The following is an 18,496-nucleotide window of genomic DNA, read 5'->3' on the forward strand; positions in this document are numbered from 1 at the left end:
ACAAACACAACCAGACAAGACAAGATGGATCACAGATCTAATATCCAAAAGCAATCATGTTATATCAGCAAACTATCAAATAACAACCTACATTACACTGATATAAAAATAGCTCTAAGATTGTCTGATGGAATGTGAAGCCAACAAGGCAAATATTTCTTATATGAAGACTCAACATCAGCCATCTGGGGTGTGCTGGAGGGGGTGCAGACAATTATATAACATCTATAAGATCTAGGGGTATGGTATGTAACATTGAACATTGATTGTCAAGACAACGGAGTCTGTTTTGACAGGTATTGTAGAATCACTGTGCCGTTGACAAATCAACAGTTCACAAGTATCACATTGTGAGTTACTCTCTCACCGCTAGTAAAGTATATAATTTATCACTGATTATGGTTTTATAGTCTGCAGGATTCAAAGCTCACATAGTACTAGAAAAAAACAAATTGCTCTTGAAACTCAGTGCTCTTTTCTTGTTCTGATGTGCTTGTAAATGGCTGATTTACACTAAACTATTGCCCAAAGTGGATACTTTATATTCAAGTAAGCAGGAAAGAACAGGTCCTTCTTCAAAACACCACTTACAAAACTTGAAAATGTATTTTATTTCTTTTTAGTCCCTTAGGATGTCGGCCACAAGAATAAATGGAAATTGATATAATATTGAGGAGAGCTTACTTCAAGTGTTTTGAAGCAGGCCAAGAACAGACAAGAATGCAAGATTACGTCATGTCTTGGCAGGACTTCCCATTGGCCCATAGATTATGCTGCTAATGATGACAAACCCCCTGATCTGAGCTCCAACTGACTTAAAGCTAGTGGCCTATGGACACTAAGTGTTTCTGAAGAGGAAGACGATAATAACATCCTAGAGATTACTTTGAAGGGAAACTGCAGTTAAGGGAACTGCCATTAAATGCAACGCTACAAATCACTATCTTTTTCAATTACACTTTCCAAAAAAGAACATGATGCAATTATTCTTCAAAGAGGCCAGAGAAGCCAATGAAAATTATTCAACAGTTTGTAATTTCTTTTTGCAATTATCACCCTCCACTCGCTATTTCACACACCCAGAGAAGGCCTTTTGAAATAAAAAAAACAATCTACCCCATCTGCATCATCAACATCAACATCAACTCAACTGCGTCAAGACTCCATTATGTAATCCAAACTAGCATCATTCACACACTTCCGCTAAGGCCCACACCTGGCAAACAATCTCAACAGTCACATGACGGATTTCATTAGCAGTCCAGCGTGAGTGATGGAGAAGCACAGGCCCCTGCGGACCCCATGGGGTCCCCCTGTCTGCCTACCAGTGGCCTGAGAATGGCACCAGGCTCTGCTCCCCATGGAGCCAATGACCCCCAATATCATTGGTCCGCTGAGGGGGGGGGAAGTCGGACTGCCATAGGGATTATTAATAGCGGAGTGCTTTTGACTTCCTGAGTGATGCTTTCTTCCACCCACGGCAGCTGAGCACAGATGCTCCCCAAGGACCACAGCTGATCTTTTGAGGAGAGAGCCGGAGGAGGAAATGACGAACAGAGCCATGGGTCCCTGCGAGGGCTCACTACCTCTCACATAACATACCCAACGCCCCCATGTGAGCTCTCCACATGACCAAAATGGCAACATGGTTAAATTCGACCCACAGTGGAACACTGTGACAACCATGTGAGCGCACTGGCATTTTATAGCACCGTACATTCAAACACAACCATGTGAGCACACTGGCATTTTATATCATTATTCATTCAAACACAACCATGTTGTGAAACATCTAAGCCCTTCCATCAATGACTTCAGTAAACATGCCATCCATGCCATCCTTTAATCACATTATCTGCTGAATACAGGTGCCTCCAGAGCATAAGCAGCATGAAAAGCAGCATGAAAAGCCCTTTAAAGCTTTGTAAGATTAAGTGCTGACTTCATAAAGAGGAAGGAAGTTCTTCCAGAGAAGGCAGCCAAGTGGCTGCTGGCTGGACGGGTACAGCGAAGAATGGCTGTGAGAAACAACATGTGGTTCAATAATACAAAATGGTCGACTGGGGGAATAGCTTTGTGATGATACAAATTTAATATTTGTACCTGTTTGTGCAGTGTAGTTTTTATGTACAGAGTGGTGCTTTGAATGGGTTTGCGCTTAGGTCAGTCAGTCTTAACTGAACACTCACCTCATTATCAAATGTACCTCATCAACATTAACTGAACATTCACCTCCTTAAAGTTTCTTAATAACATGACACACAGCCCAGTGAAGACAAGTATGAGGTGTGCGTTATTTTCAAATGGCCTGATGTGGCCACATTTTTCTGCACATCAAGTGCCATTCGTCTGACGTTCAAGATGAGACAGCTGAAACAGTCATTGGGGAGTTCCAAAGAACAATGAGGTCACCCAAACAAATGGTTAATTTAATTTACCCACAATGTATTTACCCATAATAAAACACCTTCAGATTCATAAAAATAAAGACGGAAATGCTAATATGAATGCTCTCTGCATTACAAATTTTACGTCATGGTGTGAAAATGATAAATGATTAAATTAATAAATAAAAACTTCAAAAAAAAAAAGATCAGTTTATCCAGCTTCCCATCTTAGGGTTTCATTTCCATGTCAACACAATCAAGAAACAATGGGGCCATTTTAGAGGTTACTTGAAACAAATGACAGGAAAATACACAAGCATATCCTGCTAAGAGCCCAACCAGCATGAAGGTAGAGTCGACACAATCACTGCTGTTGTAGTCATGAAGAACAAACTTAAATAAACTCAGTTAGGAGGTAGCTCTAGGCTAAATTCAATCTGCCAAAATCAATTATGGCCCACCTTACTCACCTCTGCAAGGGGAAAACACACTGTCCCTTTTACAGTGTTTCACATCTGAAAGGGAAGTGATTCAGTCACACTTGATGCTAAGAGCCTCTCAACAAACATATCACCTATTAGCACCCTTCATCAGGTTTCATAGAGGATGTTTTTAGGCTCTTTCCTTGTGATTTTAGGCTGAATAATGCACTCAAACCATCTCAGTTTAATGAGCCAAAAGCTGGCTAAAACAGCCTATTTAATCTGGCAGCTCTCAAAGGACGCTGAATAAATGATGCTGGCCCGGCTACATGTTATTGGTCAGCTAATGAGGAAAGGTTTCGTAACCTGGACCAGCCTGCTAGTTAATGGCACACGTCTTACATGGTAATATGTGGAAATAATGTAAAAGGCACGTATTTTGTCAAAAGTTTACACAAAAAAGATAGATGTAAAATTAACCAAGTGTAAAACATTCATTGGTTCAATTTATAATTTCTTAACCTAGTCTTTTCTTAGTCACATTTTCTATGCCATCTGTCATTTAGAAGCCAGGAGATCCAAGTGAAAGTAAAAAAAAAAAAAACATGAGACCCCAACGAAGACAAACCACTTCCTATGACGGGATCATACTACGCTAACGAAAACACAATTCATAGAGAATTACACACTAATGAAAACATACAATACAATTATGAATACAATAAAACACTTTTGTTAATAGAACACACTGCATCTTGCAGGTTTCTTAGACATAGCCTATAACAAAACTGTGCAGTCTGTAGTTCTGCTTTTGACACAGTATACTATTTTTTGCATGTATGTCTTCATAGTTTCTGAAACCACGTCTTACAATAAAACCACATGACACTATATGTCACAGGAATGTTTCTGCCTATAACAGAATGTATAGACTACATGAATAGAACACATTTACAGAGCTGTGCAGAAGAGTATAAAACCCCCTCATACACTGAAGGCAAACATAACTTTGACCTATGAAAAAAAGTAATTTGAGGCAAATGCACAAGTATCATGATGTCTTGCACAGCCTACACAGAAATTCCAGCTGTCTAGAGCAGAAGAACAGAGGCCGCGGCTGAGGTGCCAGCCTGCTGAGCATCGCAAAACCATTCGGAACACATGAGGAGCTGATGTCACGGAGGAAGAGTGATGTAATGAAAAACAGACGGGGTGTTTGGAGTAACGCTCTGTTCTAGAATATTTATAACCGATACGAGGTGGCACTTAACCAATCAGATCCCTGCGGGGGGTCTACACATTCACACACCAATCACATTTTTCATTCATGGCCACATGTTTTTCCCATTGTCTTTCTTTATGTGGTAAGAGCAAGAGGAAAAATATTTGGTTTATAAGAAACAAGGCAGAGGTCTCCTTGTAGGAGAAGGGTAAGAGTGATGTGAATGGGAGGTACCTTAAGAAGACACTGTCCACCACTGTAGCCTACTACATATACATATAACATGGGTGCTTAGAGGACAACTGAATAATATACAAGATGGAATATTCAAGTGTAAGAAAATGTTACATGTTGACTATATTAAGAACTTATTCATGTCAACAACAGCCCATTCTGACAATATTCTGAATATTTGAAATAGAAAATGGCATGCTGTCTTTTCCTGAAGGTATGTGGTCATGGGCCTCACATCATTCAGTATGAGTAAATCTAAGACACCAGCACACGTGAAATATCCTTGTGTCGGCATCATAACAGGCATCGTCTGACGGGGTGAACTCCACTCTCTGGAAAGTTTGAAAATGGTCCACCTCAGAGAATGACTAATTCTACTTTCGGCTTGTGAGTTGAAAACTAGAGCAACTACTAACGTTGAGTCTCGTGGCCCTTTCCTGTTATGAATAGATGTCCAACTTGAAATGTGATACTGGAGTCATGTAGTCATTTACTTGTATAAAATGTATTCTGCCTCCTATTAAACCAACAACAGTGCAGCCTATTTAATGCAAATGCCATGTTTGAATCCATCCAAAGTAAAACTATATGGCACAACTTCTGAGTGGTCTTTAGAGATTAGATAGCAGACCTGTATGGCCGACTACTGGGGAAGCCCTTTTGAAAATGTAAGTGAACAGAATACATGTAAAATGTTCTTCTAGGCAATAGATTTACCTTGAGACTGTCCCGTTGAAGAGATCAATGTGAGTTGAGAGTAGAATGTAGGCTGTTGCATGTCTGCCAAACAGAACAGCAAAACTAACAGCGTTTGTCAGTCGCTGGCTCAGAGTAAATATTAGGAAGTCGAGACAAGGATGTTTGTCAACCACAGTGTCTGTCTGGAAGTAAAATGAACTTCTTGTGTCTTTGGGTATAGAACAGCTGGATTAAAAAAAAAAAAAAAACACTACATGTAGGAATGCCAGTGAGTAAGAATGCCACCAGCAAAGAACACATTTGCAGAGTGAACCTAGGCTACTGGAATTCACTTAGGCGACACATGATCTTAAATTCTTAAATAAACATAAATCTGAATAATATTAAGACTTTGTGCTATGCCATTATGTTGCTTGACGACTTTTTGTGACCTTGGAAGAATAAACGCACGAGACGACATCTGTCGACTTATGGAAAGCAGAGCACCACTATGTCATCAGACGTTAACATTAGTAAAACGGTATCGATCGATGTTAAAGCATTTCTGATATCAGCCTGGCAACAAACGCATCGATTTCCTAAGTTTGTCTCTAGTCCTCCTCCGTAATGGCTTTGCAGAAAGAATAGCGGTGTGTTTGGAAACAAATCACCAAACTTTACCCCCAAAACTACAACTCACCACTGGCGTTTTGAGACAAGGTGGAGACGGACGTCTGGCCCATTTCTTTCTTTCAATGGACCACCACCAAACCAACAATCATGCGGTCCCAAAACAACTTCGGCGGTTAAGTCCTCTCGGTCGGTTCGTTTGAAGGCTCATTTCACCTCTTCCACACCGCGGTAAACGGCTCCGAAAACTTATTACAAACTTTCAGGGCAAGAACCATCGTTACCGCCGCAACTTAGTATTGAGATGCTTGTCATTCCTATACGCAGATGACTGCTCGTCAAAGAGGTCACGGGAGGAAGTCACTATAACCCCTCCTTGCGGCAGTTTGCTAGTCATTGAAATATGAGCACAGGTCTCTTTGCTCAAGTGTAGTAGCCTACGAATGATGAGGCAACATCAGACTATTTACGACAGTGCGTATTCTAGGTAGGCCTACACTAAAAATGGCACATTGCCTATGTAACAGTAGGCTAAAAGCATGATCATATTTGTCTGCTCACACTGGGCAAGTTGTCACAGAAAAACCCCTTGGGCAGACATGTTGCAAATTCCTAATTAATAAAGAAGAATTCCACGTGTGTAGGCCTATGCTGTCTGTTATGTATGTGGTATTTTCGATATATTGATCACATCTTTTGAACTAAAATACAACACTTGCATTTGTATACTTTCATACAAACACAACATATAATCAGTGTTTAACTTTGAGTTGCTTTGATTTTTTTACCTACCCCAGGGAGGGGCAATGTTGGGAGGGGGTTTAGTCAGATCAGGTGGGTGGGGTCCAGTCTCAGAACAGGAAGGGCTTCTTGTTTTCTGTGGGGAGAGAGGCGGCCGGGCGCGGCCCTTATCCACATCTCTAGGCCCCTTCCTCCACACCTCACTCCCACCCCTCCTCTGACCAATTCCTCTCGCGTCGCTTTGCTTTCCCAGTTATCACAACGCAGCATAGGCTTCGCTCTCAACATTTACTGACAGACAGACCTGCTGCTGAGTGAAAATCGTCAGCCGGGACCTCATTAGCGACTTAAAAGCATGCATGCAGCATTTCCAGACAACACATCATCTATGGGTCTAATCCATCATATTGGGGAGTTGAACTCTCTTAATCTGACATGATAATCACTGAAGGACAGTCTATATACTGACTTACTGATTCGTCATTCAGCATGAATGACACTGAAATAAACTGGTTATTTATACCTAACAAGCTCTGCAATGATATTTACATGATATTTACATTACAGCATTAGACATTTGTCAGTCCAGACACCTACAGCATTTGCATGTATCAGCAATACATTATACAGGACAGAAACTGGCCAGAGATTAAAGCTTCCCTTAAAATGCCCATCAGATTGACCTTAGGTCAGAGCTCCACAGGGGTATCAGCTGAAGCTTTCGGGGAATAGTCAGTGACCACATCAAAATGTCACTCAGATGTCAAACAGATGCCTGTCTTCTCTCAGCCAACGCCGAGAGCCACATGCTTCACAGTCGGTGCAGATAACACTACTTACACACACACACACACACACAGTGACAGCACCCAATGCGGTGCCCATGGCATTATGCTCTTGCTGCATGCAAAGATCATATGAAATATCCTGGGGTCAATATTCAACAGCCATTTCCTTACCTAGCCCATAACTGCTGGTTGTTCAAGAATGGTAGATTGAAGGGTTGACATGTGTTTAGACTTTTTTAGTCACACTATTAACAAGCCGTGCGAAATATACCATAATCTCCTCACAAACAAGATTATGATTTCATAATAACATCACTTGAGTTAACATCACTGTTAACTAGCATATACGGTGCTGTGTAAACAGTGTTGTTGGGTAGGTTATTTTTAAAATGTATTACACTACAGATTACAGAATACGTATGTCTATAAAATATTATTATGTCATTTGTAACATATTCTGATAGATTATTCAAAGTGAGTAACGTATTCGGAATACTTTGGATTACATCAACATTGTATATTTTATTAGCAGTGGATAAAACAGTTATGTGAAGTTGTAAGACCCAAAGCTAATGTCAACAATAACCCACGACCTGCTTTACAGTGAGAATGGATTGATATATAAGCCTATGTGTAATGAAACACTGTTAATGTCATTGTGTCAAAGGGGGTCATCCCTATGTTCCCCAGGTCCTATGTTTCCCGGGTCCTATGTTCCCCGCTCGGGGTTAGGGTTAGGATTAGGGTTAGGGTTATGGTTAGGGTTTTAAAAAAGGGTCCTATGTTCCCTGGTCCCATACAAAGCGGGGAACATAGGACCCCGGGAACATAGGTACGCTCCCGTGTCAAAGAACCTACAACAGAGATGTTTTGTCTGCACATAGGATGAAAGACTACCAAACCCAAGACAAGGTATACACAGATTTTTTCAAATTAATTTTAACAGCACAAGGGGAGAATATAACCTATGCATTTTTTGCAGAACACTGTCAATAAATAAGAACCTATACTGGCCTAAAACTTGATGGCTGCATATACGCCCTATTGGCCAACAACAAATTTTACATTTCCTGAGTGTTTTCTCATTTAGGCTATAATATAAACAGAGATGGAAAGACAAAGGAGTTACCTGAAAGATACACAGACTACATGGTTTGATTAAAAAACAATTTGAATTTATGTTTGAATTTGTATTGAAATCCCTTTTGATCAGTGGAACTGTATTCTGAATACTACTCATTTAATTTGTAACTGTATTTAAATTTACAGTACATAAATCATATTTTGTATTTTAAATGTGTGATCCCATTGTATTCTGTTACTTCCCAAGCACATAAGGTAAATACAAGTTTGCTTAATCATAATAAGTGTTTATCACCAACACCAACTTTTATTTTTCCTGTAATGAACCAACAAGTAATGGAAAGAAAGGGTGATAGGTGGTCCTCTGTCAACATGCCTCCTTAATTGTACGTTCACACCAAGAGCGGTGGAGGTGTCACACGGGGTGTCGGCATCCACGCTTCGCATTCACTTTGAATGGATGATGTCATGCATTGCTAAACTGAGTGGGGACCTGTTGACATCATTTCCCTTGCATTGCTTGTGGCAGATGGTGAGAAAATTTAAACTTTCCAAGCCCAAGTGCAAATGTCAGCCAGTCAGATTGCCTGTATGCAAATATGCTATAGTGTAGTGAATAAGCATTTAGACCCTTTCAACAAGGTAAACACAAACAATGCTTGAACATTCTATTTGGGCCCCAATCTACTTCCTCTGCATTAAGATAACATATGGAATGTTAAAAAGGAAGTCTTGTGGGGCCAACTATGATGCTGAAAATGGAACTCTCTTGAAAGGGTCCATAAATGTAACTATCATTATTACGACATGTGTTTTACGACATGATTACCAGCCAACTCACTTTAGTAAGCTAACCCACAGCTTGCTAGCAGTGGTGTGATTGGTGATTGAGCTGTTCATCTCGATACACTCCCAAATGTTGGGAAAGCCCACTGCCCACAAGACCGTTGCAAACGCGTTTTGGGCAGTGAGCGTTTCTAAAGAAAGTTGAAGTCTGGTCAACTTTAAGGTTAAGCTATGATATGGATCGGTGGCAACCAATACAAAATTAGATATGCGCAGCTGAGAGAGCAAAACGTGAACTAGGCTACAGTTCCTACAAAACCTTTTCTTCTGTTTTAGTGTTTAGTGAGTACTATAGAAAATCAATAAAATGAACATGGTCGCTGAGATGGTTGTGTATGGCTGAATAACGCTCTGAATAGTAGATATACATACAGGGTATACTTTCTGAGGTTATTGCCTGTGACTGACCATTCAAAATAAAGGCAAACCAATTTCATATTTTTCTTCACAAACAATTCATAATACCAATGAACTTAATTTGTGTAGGGACATATAATCCCAACAGTTCTTTCAAAAATATAACATGACTGAACATTCCAATGGGGAATCTGAAATACCTCCTAGATTCAGGCTTCAAAAGCAGGCCAGTGCGAATCTAGACACCCCTGCCAGTCTTCGTGTCAGTTCAGTCAGTTTCAGCTGTTCTATGGCTTACATCTCCTCATATATCCATGTTTTTTCAGAAAGACCTCTGAGTCAACCATTATTTAAATCCTCAACCAAAACATTCAAGTGACAGACACCACTCACTTCCATAAGCTGAGAGCCTTTGTGTTGAGTCATTGCAAGAGGAGCCACCCACGCCCCTCACCGCGGAACCGGAGCACACAGGTTGGAGTGGAGTGCTGCCACCTAATGGTGGAGTGGCCATTCTGCTTATCTTCATCTCAACTACCTCATCATGGAAACATTTTCAGGTCTGTCAACCTGAGATACTGCGAGAGCAGTTTTAACCCTTATCTACACAGAGCTGATGTGCTTAGCAGATATTTCTCTGAGCTTCGACAAGCTATAAGTTAAATGAGTCTGAATGCATCGAAAAGTTCTCTGCCTAAATGGCACCACTCATATTCATGCATTCTGCACTCTTTAAGTGCCAGCCTAATGGAGACATTCATGTCAGGTCTACTTCCCCCAGACTCCCTTGGGGCAGGAAGGCTTATGGGGGGATAGACAATCCATCAGTCTACCTCACATGAAAGTGCACATGGAGAGAAAATTATGATGAAAGACAGTGTTTCCTCTAGGATTTTTTTAAGCAGTGGGGGCAGCTACAGTACTGACACTTCGCTGCAACACAAACAATTATATGTATTCATCTCTATTCACACACAATGAGGCATTATTTTCAGTTGTGATTGAGCTGTATATTTGGAGAATCTACAACAGGTCTGCACAATGAATTTTGAAAGGCAACTGCGACTATTGTACGTCTGCCCCATTTCTGATACCGTGGGGGAAGACAATTAAACCGTGGGGGGCCGCCACTACCAAATCAACATAGAGGAAACACTGAAAGATGGTTGAGAACATTCATTCTACTACTGACTCTCACCGCCATTTTGTGCAACATTGCTGTCTATCTCCATTCTTCACCAGATGCCATGCAAGCTCACTCCCCACTCCCATCAGTCCCATTCACTTAAAAAACAGAGGGGCTCGGTCCAATTTGTCCATCCTAATTTCATTTACAGATTTCCGAAACAAGCTCCCCTCATCTCGTTCCCCCATACATGCCACTGGATGATGAGATGATGATGATTTTTAGCTCCCTTCCCAGTCAACTACACATCTTCATCAATCTCCAGCCCCCTGCATCTCACCCCTCCAAGCTGTCCCTCTACAGGCAATCTGTTAGTCCTAATGTCTTTCTTCCCGAAACAGGCCCCTCTCTCCCCTCACCCTCCCACAGTACCAAAGGTGGATGCGTCATGTCCGTATTAGTATGCTTCAGTTCTCTCTCTCTCCGAGCCGGTGAGTGACTCAGCGTGGAGCTTCAGCAAATCACAAAAAACATCCTACCTGATGCATCTGGTGAAAAGCACTCACAGTGTTCTTTAGAACCAGAAGAGCTCCAGTCGAAGCTGTTACTCGGCATCTAAATAAAGCAGAGTGACGACACAGAGACAGGGCCCTTATAAAATATTAACTGGCCTACTCAGCAGAAATAGATAACAGGGTAATTATTGTTTAAGTGGGACGTTTGAGCTCCTCTGCTGCTTTGATGACTTATTTACTAACCCCTCTTTCCTGTCCCACCCCCCAAAAAATAGGCCTTGAATGGTTTTGTTTTTTATGGTCGGCAAAAATAGCTAACTACGGTACGGTACGGTACCCTCCGTATGCTGGCCAGGTGGAGTGGGATTTTGCAGGAGTTGGGTAATTTGTCCATTAACAGGGAACAACACGGTAAATTGCAAACCCTGTCGATCAATAGGTGACATCCTGTCAGTAAGTGGGCTTTCTCTTTCTCTTCGCCAACCAGCAGAGGCGCTTATTTGGAGATCTAGAACATTTAATAATAGCACGTAGCAGGGAGAATTGAAAGCATTATGTTTCATCGTGCAGGGAAACAGAGGCTAATGATCCTAGCATCTGGGAGCGCGCAAGAGATCGAGGAACCAGCACTGGACACCAGAGAGGGGAAGCTGGCCTGACTCCCTACAAACAGCAGCAGTACACATGCATAAACGTCTGCAGCGGTACATGTGCATGAATATATGATGGGTGACAGTCCATCATCTCCATGAGAAACCAAACTCAAAATCTTAACAGGAAACAGGCAGGCTTTTCATTAGTTGCTATTTACGGCAAGTAAATGGAACTGAAAGTCAGACACAAGTTGTAGACGTCCTGGCTGCACTTTTTAGGCCTAACACCCTGTGGCAGAGAACCTTTGATCATTCCCTGATCGGAACTAACAAATCAGGTTTTTTGCAGACTTTGGTGAGCTGAGGGCTATGTGCGCTACTTTTAAACAAGGCTGCTTTGGTATATTGAAGAAGGACGCATCCTAGAAAGCTGCAGGTTCTAGAGTGGATCTGGGGTAGATTTGGTCCTAAAACCTCCCAGAGTAGGCTGCTTTTCAAACAAATGATCCTATAGATGTGACACACAGGAACTTGACAGTCAGTGCACACTTTTTTTTAAAATAATAATCAGTCAGTTTAAACAATGATTCAGAACAGGCTGTTGTCACATACTAATAAAGAGGAAATTAAAAAGAGTCTTTTTCCTAAATGTAAAAGATTTAGGTCACATGACTCCAGGGAAAACATAGATGAACGTGCGTAATATGATTCCAGGGGAAAAGATACATGCCAGGCCATGAGAACCATGGGAAATGATGTAGCAACTCCACAAAAACATTAGAGCAGTTTGAGACTCCCTGTGTGATCCATATATATCCTCATACCCACATCTACTATGGAGCGTCTGATAGTAACACCAAGAGCATGTTTTTCAGCATCGGAAAAGCCACTCTGAAAGTTATGTATTGATCTCTAACTCTCTCTCCATTAAACCTGTGTCCCAGCTAACATAAAGAGAGTACTAAGAGCCTTTGAGATATCATACACCGCAGGGATTTGATGACGATGCAAAATACCTAACCAGAAATTAGATTATACAAAGCACTTTTAAACAAATCCAAGGTTTGCATTTTACATTGCAAAATACATGCTGAATTCAGGCCAAGGGGACATTTTCACTTTCTAACAACAGTGTGTTAATTATTGTGCTTACACAGGACTCCACAAGTAGTCTGTCCTTCACTCCTCCCCCATCTTTCACTCACTCACACACACACACACACACACACACACTGGCATAGCTTATGTTTAAAACACACAGATTTGAATCAGTGTAAGAGAACCAGCCCAGGCTCTATTTATATTACTGTGACTCCAGGGACTCCAGAGTTCTGTAATGACTTCAGTCTCACTCCCCTCACTGTGTGCTTTATCCCACAGCCTATTCTCTGTGTGTTTCCATTAAAACCCTTGCTAAAACATAGACACTTCATTTGTTACCATCTGTATCCTGCAAATGCACCCCATTCTCCATCTCTCCCTTTAAGACGCACATCAGTGAGGTCAGATCACAGTGGTCCGGACTAATAGGCACTTCTCCCACAAATGTTATGACGTTCGCAATGCATGGCATACCCAATTAAACACATCATATGACAGGGACCAAATATAGCCTGACTGTAACTCTGCCCCATCACTGGGGGACAGGCTGTTTATTCAACAGTTGAAGTCTCTTCCTGGGGAGTTTCCATTGGTAACTACAGAGACAGAGAGAAAGCAATACACTTGATCTTTTCCTATCTGGACACAATCGTGGTCAGAGGACTCGAGAGGCTAAAGACAGCTTTGGTGTTTCATGGCAACCATTTAAGGTCCTGTGGCATTTAAGCGGTGATGCTGCAGTTTTTCAAAAGAGCCTGGCTTGAGTGCAAAGCTTAGAGGTAAATTGTGCTAAATCTAAAAACAATAGTGGCTAGCAGTGGTAATTGGATCTGAAAGTACTGTGTGTATTAAACACAGTGTGTAGGAAACTTCATTAGCTAAAGCAAACAGTGTTGTATCCAGTAACTACAGTGTATGCAAGCAAAAACACACATACACACACACACATAGAAAGTAAGAGCAGACTCACGGGCATGGTCCATGACTTGAAGGAGAGAGAGTGACTGCTTCAGCTGGGTAGATCCTCTGTGTTTTCTCCTCTACTCTCTCTCTCTCTCCCCCTCCCTCTCTCTCACTTTCTCTCTCTAACTCACTCCCTCACACTCCCTTAGCCTCTCTCAGTTTTTCTCTCTTTAACTCAATGTGTGACTCTCACTCAACCTGGTACCGTCTCTCCCTATCTCTCTTTCTCTCTCCCTCTCTCTCTTTCCCACACCACCACCTCCTCCCTGTCTCCCTCTCTTTTTCTCTTTACCTCACCCCCTCTCTCGCTCCCACACTCCCTCTCCTGACGGTGGCTCTAGCCCCTCCTGTGTCGATGTCTAGTCTCTGTCCGATGTTCGCTCTCAGCATTCCTTCCTGCTGCGCTCCTCCTCCACCCCACCGTCCCCCCCCCCACACACCACCACCACCACCACCACCACCACCTCCACGGCAACCAAACTCTCCAGGAAGCCCACCAGGTCCCAGGCAGAAGGCATGACAAACAACCCTAACCTCCATTAGCCCGGCTGATTGAGCCGACGAGAGCCCATCAAGTGGAACCACCCAGTCCACTGGGGCTTTTAGCTGTAGCCCCGGGCCGTCAGAGAGAGACAGTGGTGGAGGGAGGGCGAAAGAGGAGCTGAGAGACCAACACACAGACTAGAGAGAAAGAGAGAGAGAAGCTCAATGAAAGATAATCTGAGTGAGGGACTAGCGGAGAAATAGAGAGTGAGGACAAAAAGAGAGTGACAGAGAGACTGTGTGAAAAAGAGACTAGGGCAGTGAGAGGCCACTTCCGTTATGTGACAACCATTTCTAACAATGCTGTTGAGAAAAATGACTTATCCAAGATGTATTTAAGTCTTATTAAAAATTGCACAAAACAAGACTTACATTTGTTCACGAGTGTCCACGAGTGTCATGTGCTGCTATCTTTTTGGTGTGTTTTTGTGTATGAGAAAGACTGAGTGTGTGTGTGTGTGTGTGTGTGTGTGGCGTTCCATGCCGAATCTTTTCTTTCTCACAGCCTCTCATAAAACAATTCCTGCACTGAAGAGCTTGATGCACAGGTGTTTAGAGAGGCCTCAGAAAAGCGAAGTTGATTTTGTCTGGGTCACCCGATGCGCGGTGAGATACTCTGTTGAGCAGTCACCCGGCCTTTTCAAGCACCTCACCACTGCCTACCCCACAGTGCTGCAGTGCAGTGCAGCGCAGAGAGAGCACACGCACCGTGGGTGAAAGTCTCTCACAGTTCGGGCCTATTTTCAGCCACAGGCTCGATGATAAAATTGGCCACCGTTCAAGAAGGATGATTCACCGCTGCATATATATATATATATATATATATATATATAAAGGAAAAGAAAAGAAAGGAAATATATATATACAACCTTCCAGCTGCTGGATGTCTCCTCTACCTCCTGAGCCACTGCCGCCCCAAAGTGACAATAATGTCTCCTCAGAGAATGAGAGATATAGTTTAATATCTTTTTATATCATAATATCATAATATCATTTTAATGGGTCTTTGGCCAAGACACACTCTAAAAGGTGTTTTTTATTATTATTAAAGCGACGGTTGTTGTTTAAAAATCCATTAGAACAGCACTTATCATAAAACACAAGATAAGTCGAAGAAGACAGATCTTGCACAGCCCCCTTGGCAGGCATACAGTATGTTCAATGGATGTGATTAAATGCCATCGCTAAGCAGGAGAACTACGTCTTCTCTGTCACTCTACACTCCAGAGCCACTTTACAAACCAACATACAAACCTGCCGTATTCTTCACCTCTGCATCACTGAAAGAACTTGACAAACCTAAATGTAATGTCAAAATGAATAACAACTGATTAGATGATAGTTGCACTGTAGGTCAACAAGACATGAGTGATGAATCTGATCAGCTTTTAATTGGTTTCCTTTAAACATTGTTTAAGGACTGAGAACCCTTTCAATTTCTGGCGGTGGCTCAAACAGTAGAACTTCGGCTGGTTTCACTAGGGAGAGACGGTTTATCTGACACCAGAAATAGCTAACCATACCCCTAACCCTAACCACCTGATGAAGAAACACATCTACAAGATGAGAAACAACTGTGTGTCACGATGTGGATGAAGACACCATATGAAGATGGTTGACACAGCTGCCCCCCACACAGGGCAAATAAAACCCTGTATCAAAAGTGCACATTACAGTAAAGCATGTGGTTTGTCCCTCTGCATGGTTCCAACCCGCAATCTAGATAATGGCAGCTGGGCACACAGCCAAACCAGCTGAAAGCCTTGACTACCATCTTCCCTGCTAGCATGTCATCTGAAGAATCAAGAGCAAGGTCTGCACCCTACAGTTCTGATTAGCTATGTTTATTTTAAAGAGCTTTCTCTGTCCATTGAATACTTCCAAAACATTATTTGAAACCAATGGTTTGCTCTTGCATGAATGGACATCCACAAATGTTGTTTATGCATGTATTTTGAAGGTCCAGGAGGTCTATGTATGTAGCTCTGATTACCTTGACCGTGTTTCACATGTTTTGTTTTTGTGGTTCTTTTCAATGGATTTATCCAGTGACAGTAAATGGCATGTATTTACATAAAAAACACATTACATGCCACCTGCACTTTTGCAAATCTAAGTGATGATGCATGGAGCAACTTTTTATGCAATGTTGCTGGGAAATTATACAGTATGATCATATTATCAATAATTTGCCTAGTGATTTGTGATGTTTAAAAATGCTCCAGGAAAAAAAAAAATCCCAAAACATATCATACATATATTCCAATGGGAACTTGCCTTGTACATCATCAGCTTAAGGTTTATAGCATGGTGGACAAACAGGATTTAAATATGCAGACTCAACAGTTGAACAGTTTTCCACCTGCTTCATGGAAATTTCACAGTATCAAAGTCCACCGTTCATTTCCGAGTGTGACAGAGTAATGGTGTCCTAAACGTTGAGAGAACATGATTAAAGCTAAATCATCATGGCAACAAGGTGACATTGTCTCACATTGCTCACCCTAGTACAGGTCAACATACTGAAGTTGAACACTTTAACAGAGATGGGTTACCGTTTGATAATTGGGCGAATGGTGGTATGAGGAGAAAGGTCTTAATGGTTTGAGTTGTTACATATTTTTAGCTAAATTTGCCATTTCGTGGACTGTGTGATTGTGAATTGAATGTGACAAAATTCTTTTTTTTGTTTTGTCCCAGTCTGTGATGTTATTAAGAGTTATCAACTTATTTACCGTGTAGGAGTGAAAGTGAACAAGAAAAGCATGTTCTATGGTGATGGTGATTATTTTTAGAGATTTATATTGCTCTCTTGGTCCTCTGTGTAGAGATGAATCCAAAAAATCAAAGCAAATTATGTACTCAGCAGCCTAACCTGTGAATCATCGTCATCTACTCAACAGGCAACCTAAACCAGTGCCTTATATAAACCTACCTCAGAGCGAGAGAGAGAGAGAGAGAAAAGGAGAGAGAGACAGATAGAGAGAGAGAGAGAGAGAGAGCAAGAAAGACAGACAGAGAGAGATAGATCACCCACCACTCAAATAAACAAATAAATGTAAACCAGGGGGTGTCAACCTTTCACTGCTCCAGGCAACACAGGACAGCTCAACCTGCAACCTAAAACAAAAATGCAGCCTTTGGAAAGCCTCTCGCTCAAATAGAGAAAAGTAAAGAAACAAATTGATTGGTAGACCTGGTCCCCTTTCCCCACTCCAGCAACCACTGGACATGCAGGGTAATCAAGGATCAGAGAGCGAGGGGTCCATCTCTCCCACACAGCCACTTGTGTGTGTCTGAGAGGGAAAGAGAAGAGTGCCCACGCATGTGTATGTACACACACACACACACACACACACACACACACACACACACACACCACCTCCATTACTGCAGTTCCCTTTCATAGCCAAGACACGACCATGTCAGAACAGTGGGATAAAGTGGAGGAAACAAAGAGAGAGGAAAGAAAAGAGAGATATGGAGAGAGAGAGAGAGAGAGAGAGAGAGAGAGAGAGAGAGAGAGAGAGAGAGAGAGAGAGAGAGAGGGGAGGGCTATAGATGAAGAGAGTGACAGAGAGATTGCAATTAAGAGAGGGGCTGAAGAGAGACAAACAATAAAGGGAGAAAAGGGAGAGAGAGGGAATGAGAGCGGTGGACAGATAAAAAGAACCAGAGATAGAGAACGGGGGAGGTGAGCTCTAGACAGGAGGCGAGCGAGATAGCGCAGGATTCTGATACAAAAGGAAAGGCAAAATGAAGAGAGATCGCAATTAAAGGAGAGGATAATGAAACAAGAGCAACGGGTTGATTAAAAAGGGGAAGAAGAGAGAGGGAGGGGATGAATAGAACGTGCATGATGTTAAATAGCCCTCTGAGGGGGCATCTCCTTCCAGGCAGTGGTGTTCTATCCCTCTCTGAGAAATCGACAACAAGCAGGAGAGCGTGGCAGGGAATGAGAACGAGAGAGAGAGAGAGAGTAAGAGAACGGAAAACAGATAGAATGAAAGGAGAGAGAAAGAGAGTAAATTAAATGCATGCTCCATGAGTGACTGGTCTAAACAACCCTCTATGCCCGCAGCTGTCACACACACACACACACACACACACACACACACACACACACACACACACACACACACACACACAATTGGCACTTCCCACATCTGATGGGGATCAAGTCTCTGCTTCCCAGGGTTTCCCAGAAGGCCACAGGAGGACAGCAGGTCTAATGTGGACATAATCAATGACAGGCACTTAATCACAC

At 42.1% G+C, this 18,496-nt stretch overlaps 1 protein-coding gene across 5 annotated transcripts in view; it reads right to left on the minus strand.

Annotated features, from left to right (window-relative positions):
• The window catches only part of phactr2 (phosphatase and actin regulator 2), a 42,567-nt gene that overhangs the window by 20,032 nt on the left and 4,039 nt on the right, over positions 1–18,496 (minus strand). The window contains exon 1 of one of the 5 annotated variants that reach the window (XM_076286093.1): positions 13,694–13,924. The exons of 2 other annotated variants lie outside the window; for them this stretch is intronic. In XM_076286093.1, the coding sequence (XP_076142208.1) occupies positions 13,694–13,706 (13 nt within the window). In that variant the 5' untranslated portion in view covers positions 13,707–13,924. Of the gene's footprint in view, positions 1–4,982; positions 5,131–5,643; positions 5,938–13,693; positions 13,925–18,496 lie in introns of those variants that run through there. 2 more of the 5 variants (XM_076286091.1, XM_076286090.1) reach the window with 2 other exon arrangements.

Source organism: Alosa pseudoharengus, unplaced genomic scaffold, assembly GCF_046254945.1.
Source record: "Alosa pseudoharengus isolate Yale_2024_CS ecotype anadromous, Long Island Sound unplaced genomic scaffold, YU_APseudo_1.1 YU_APseudo_1.1_scf_15, whole genome shotgun sequence".
Classification (NCBI taxonomy): Eukaryota; Metazoa; Chordata; class Actinopteri; order Clupeiformes; family Clupeidae; genus Alosa; species Alosa pseudoharengus.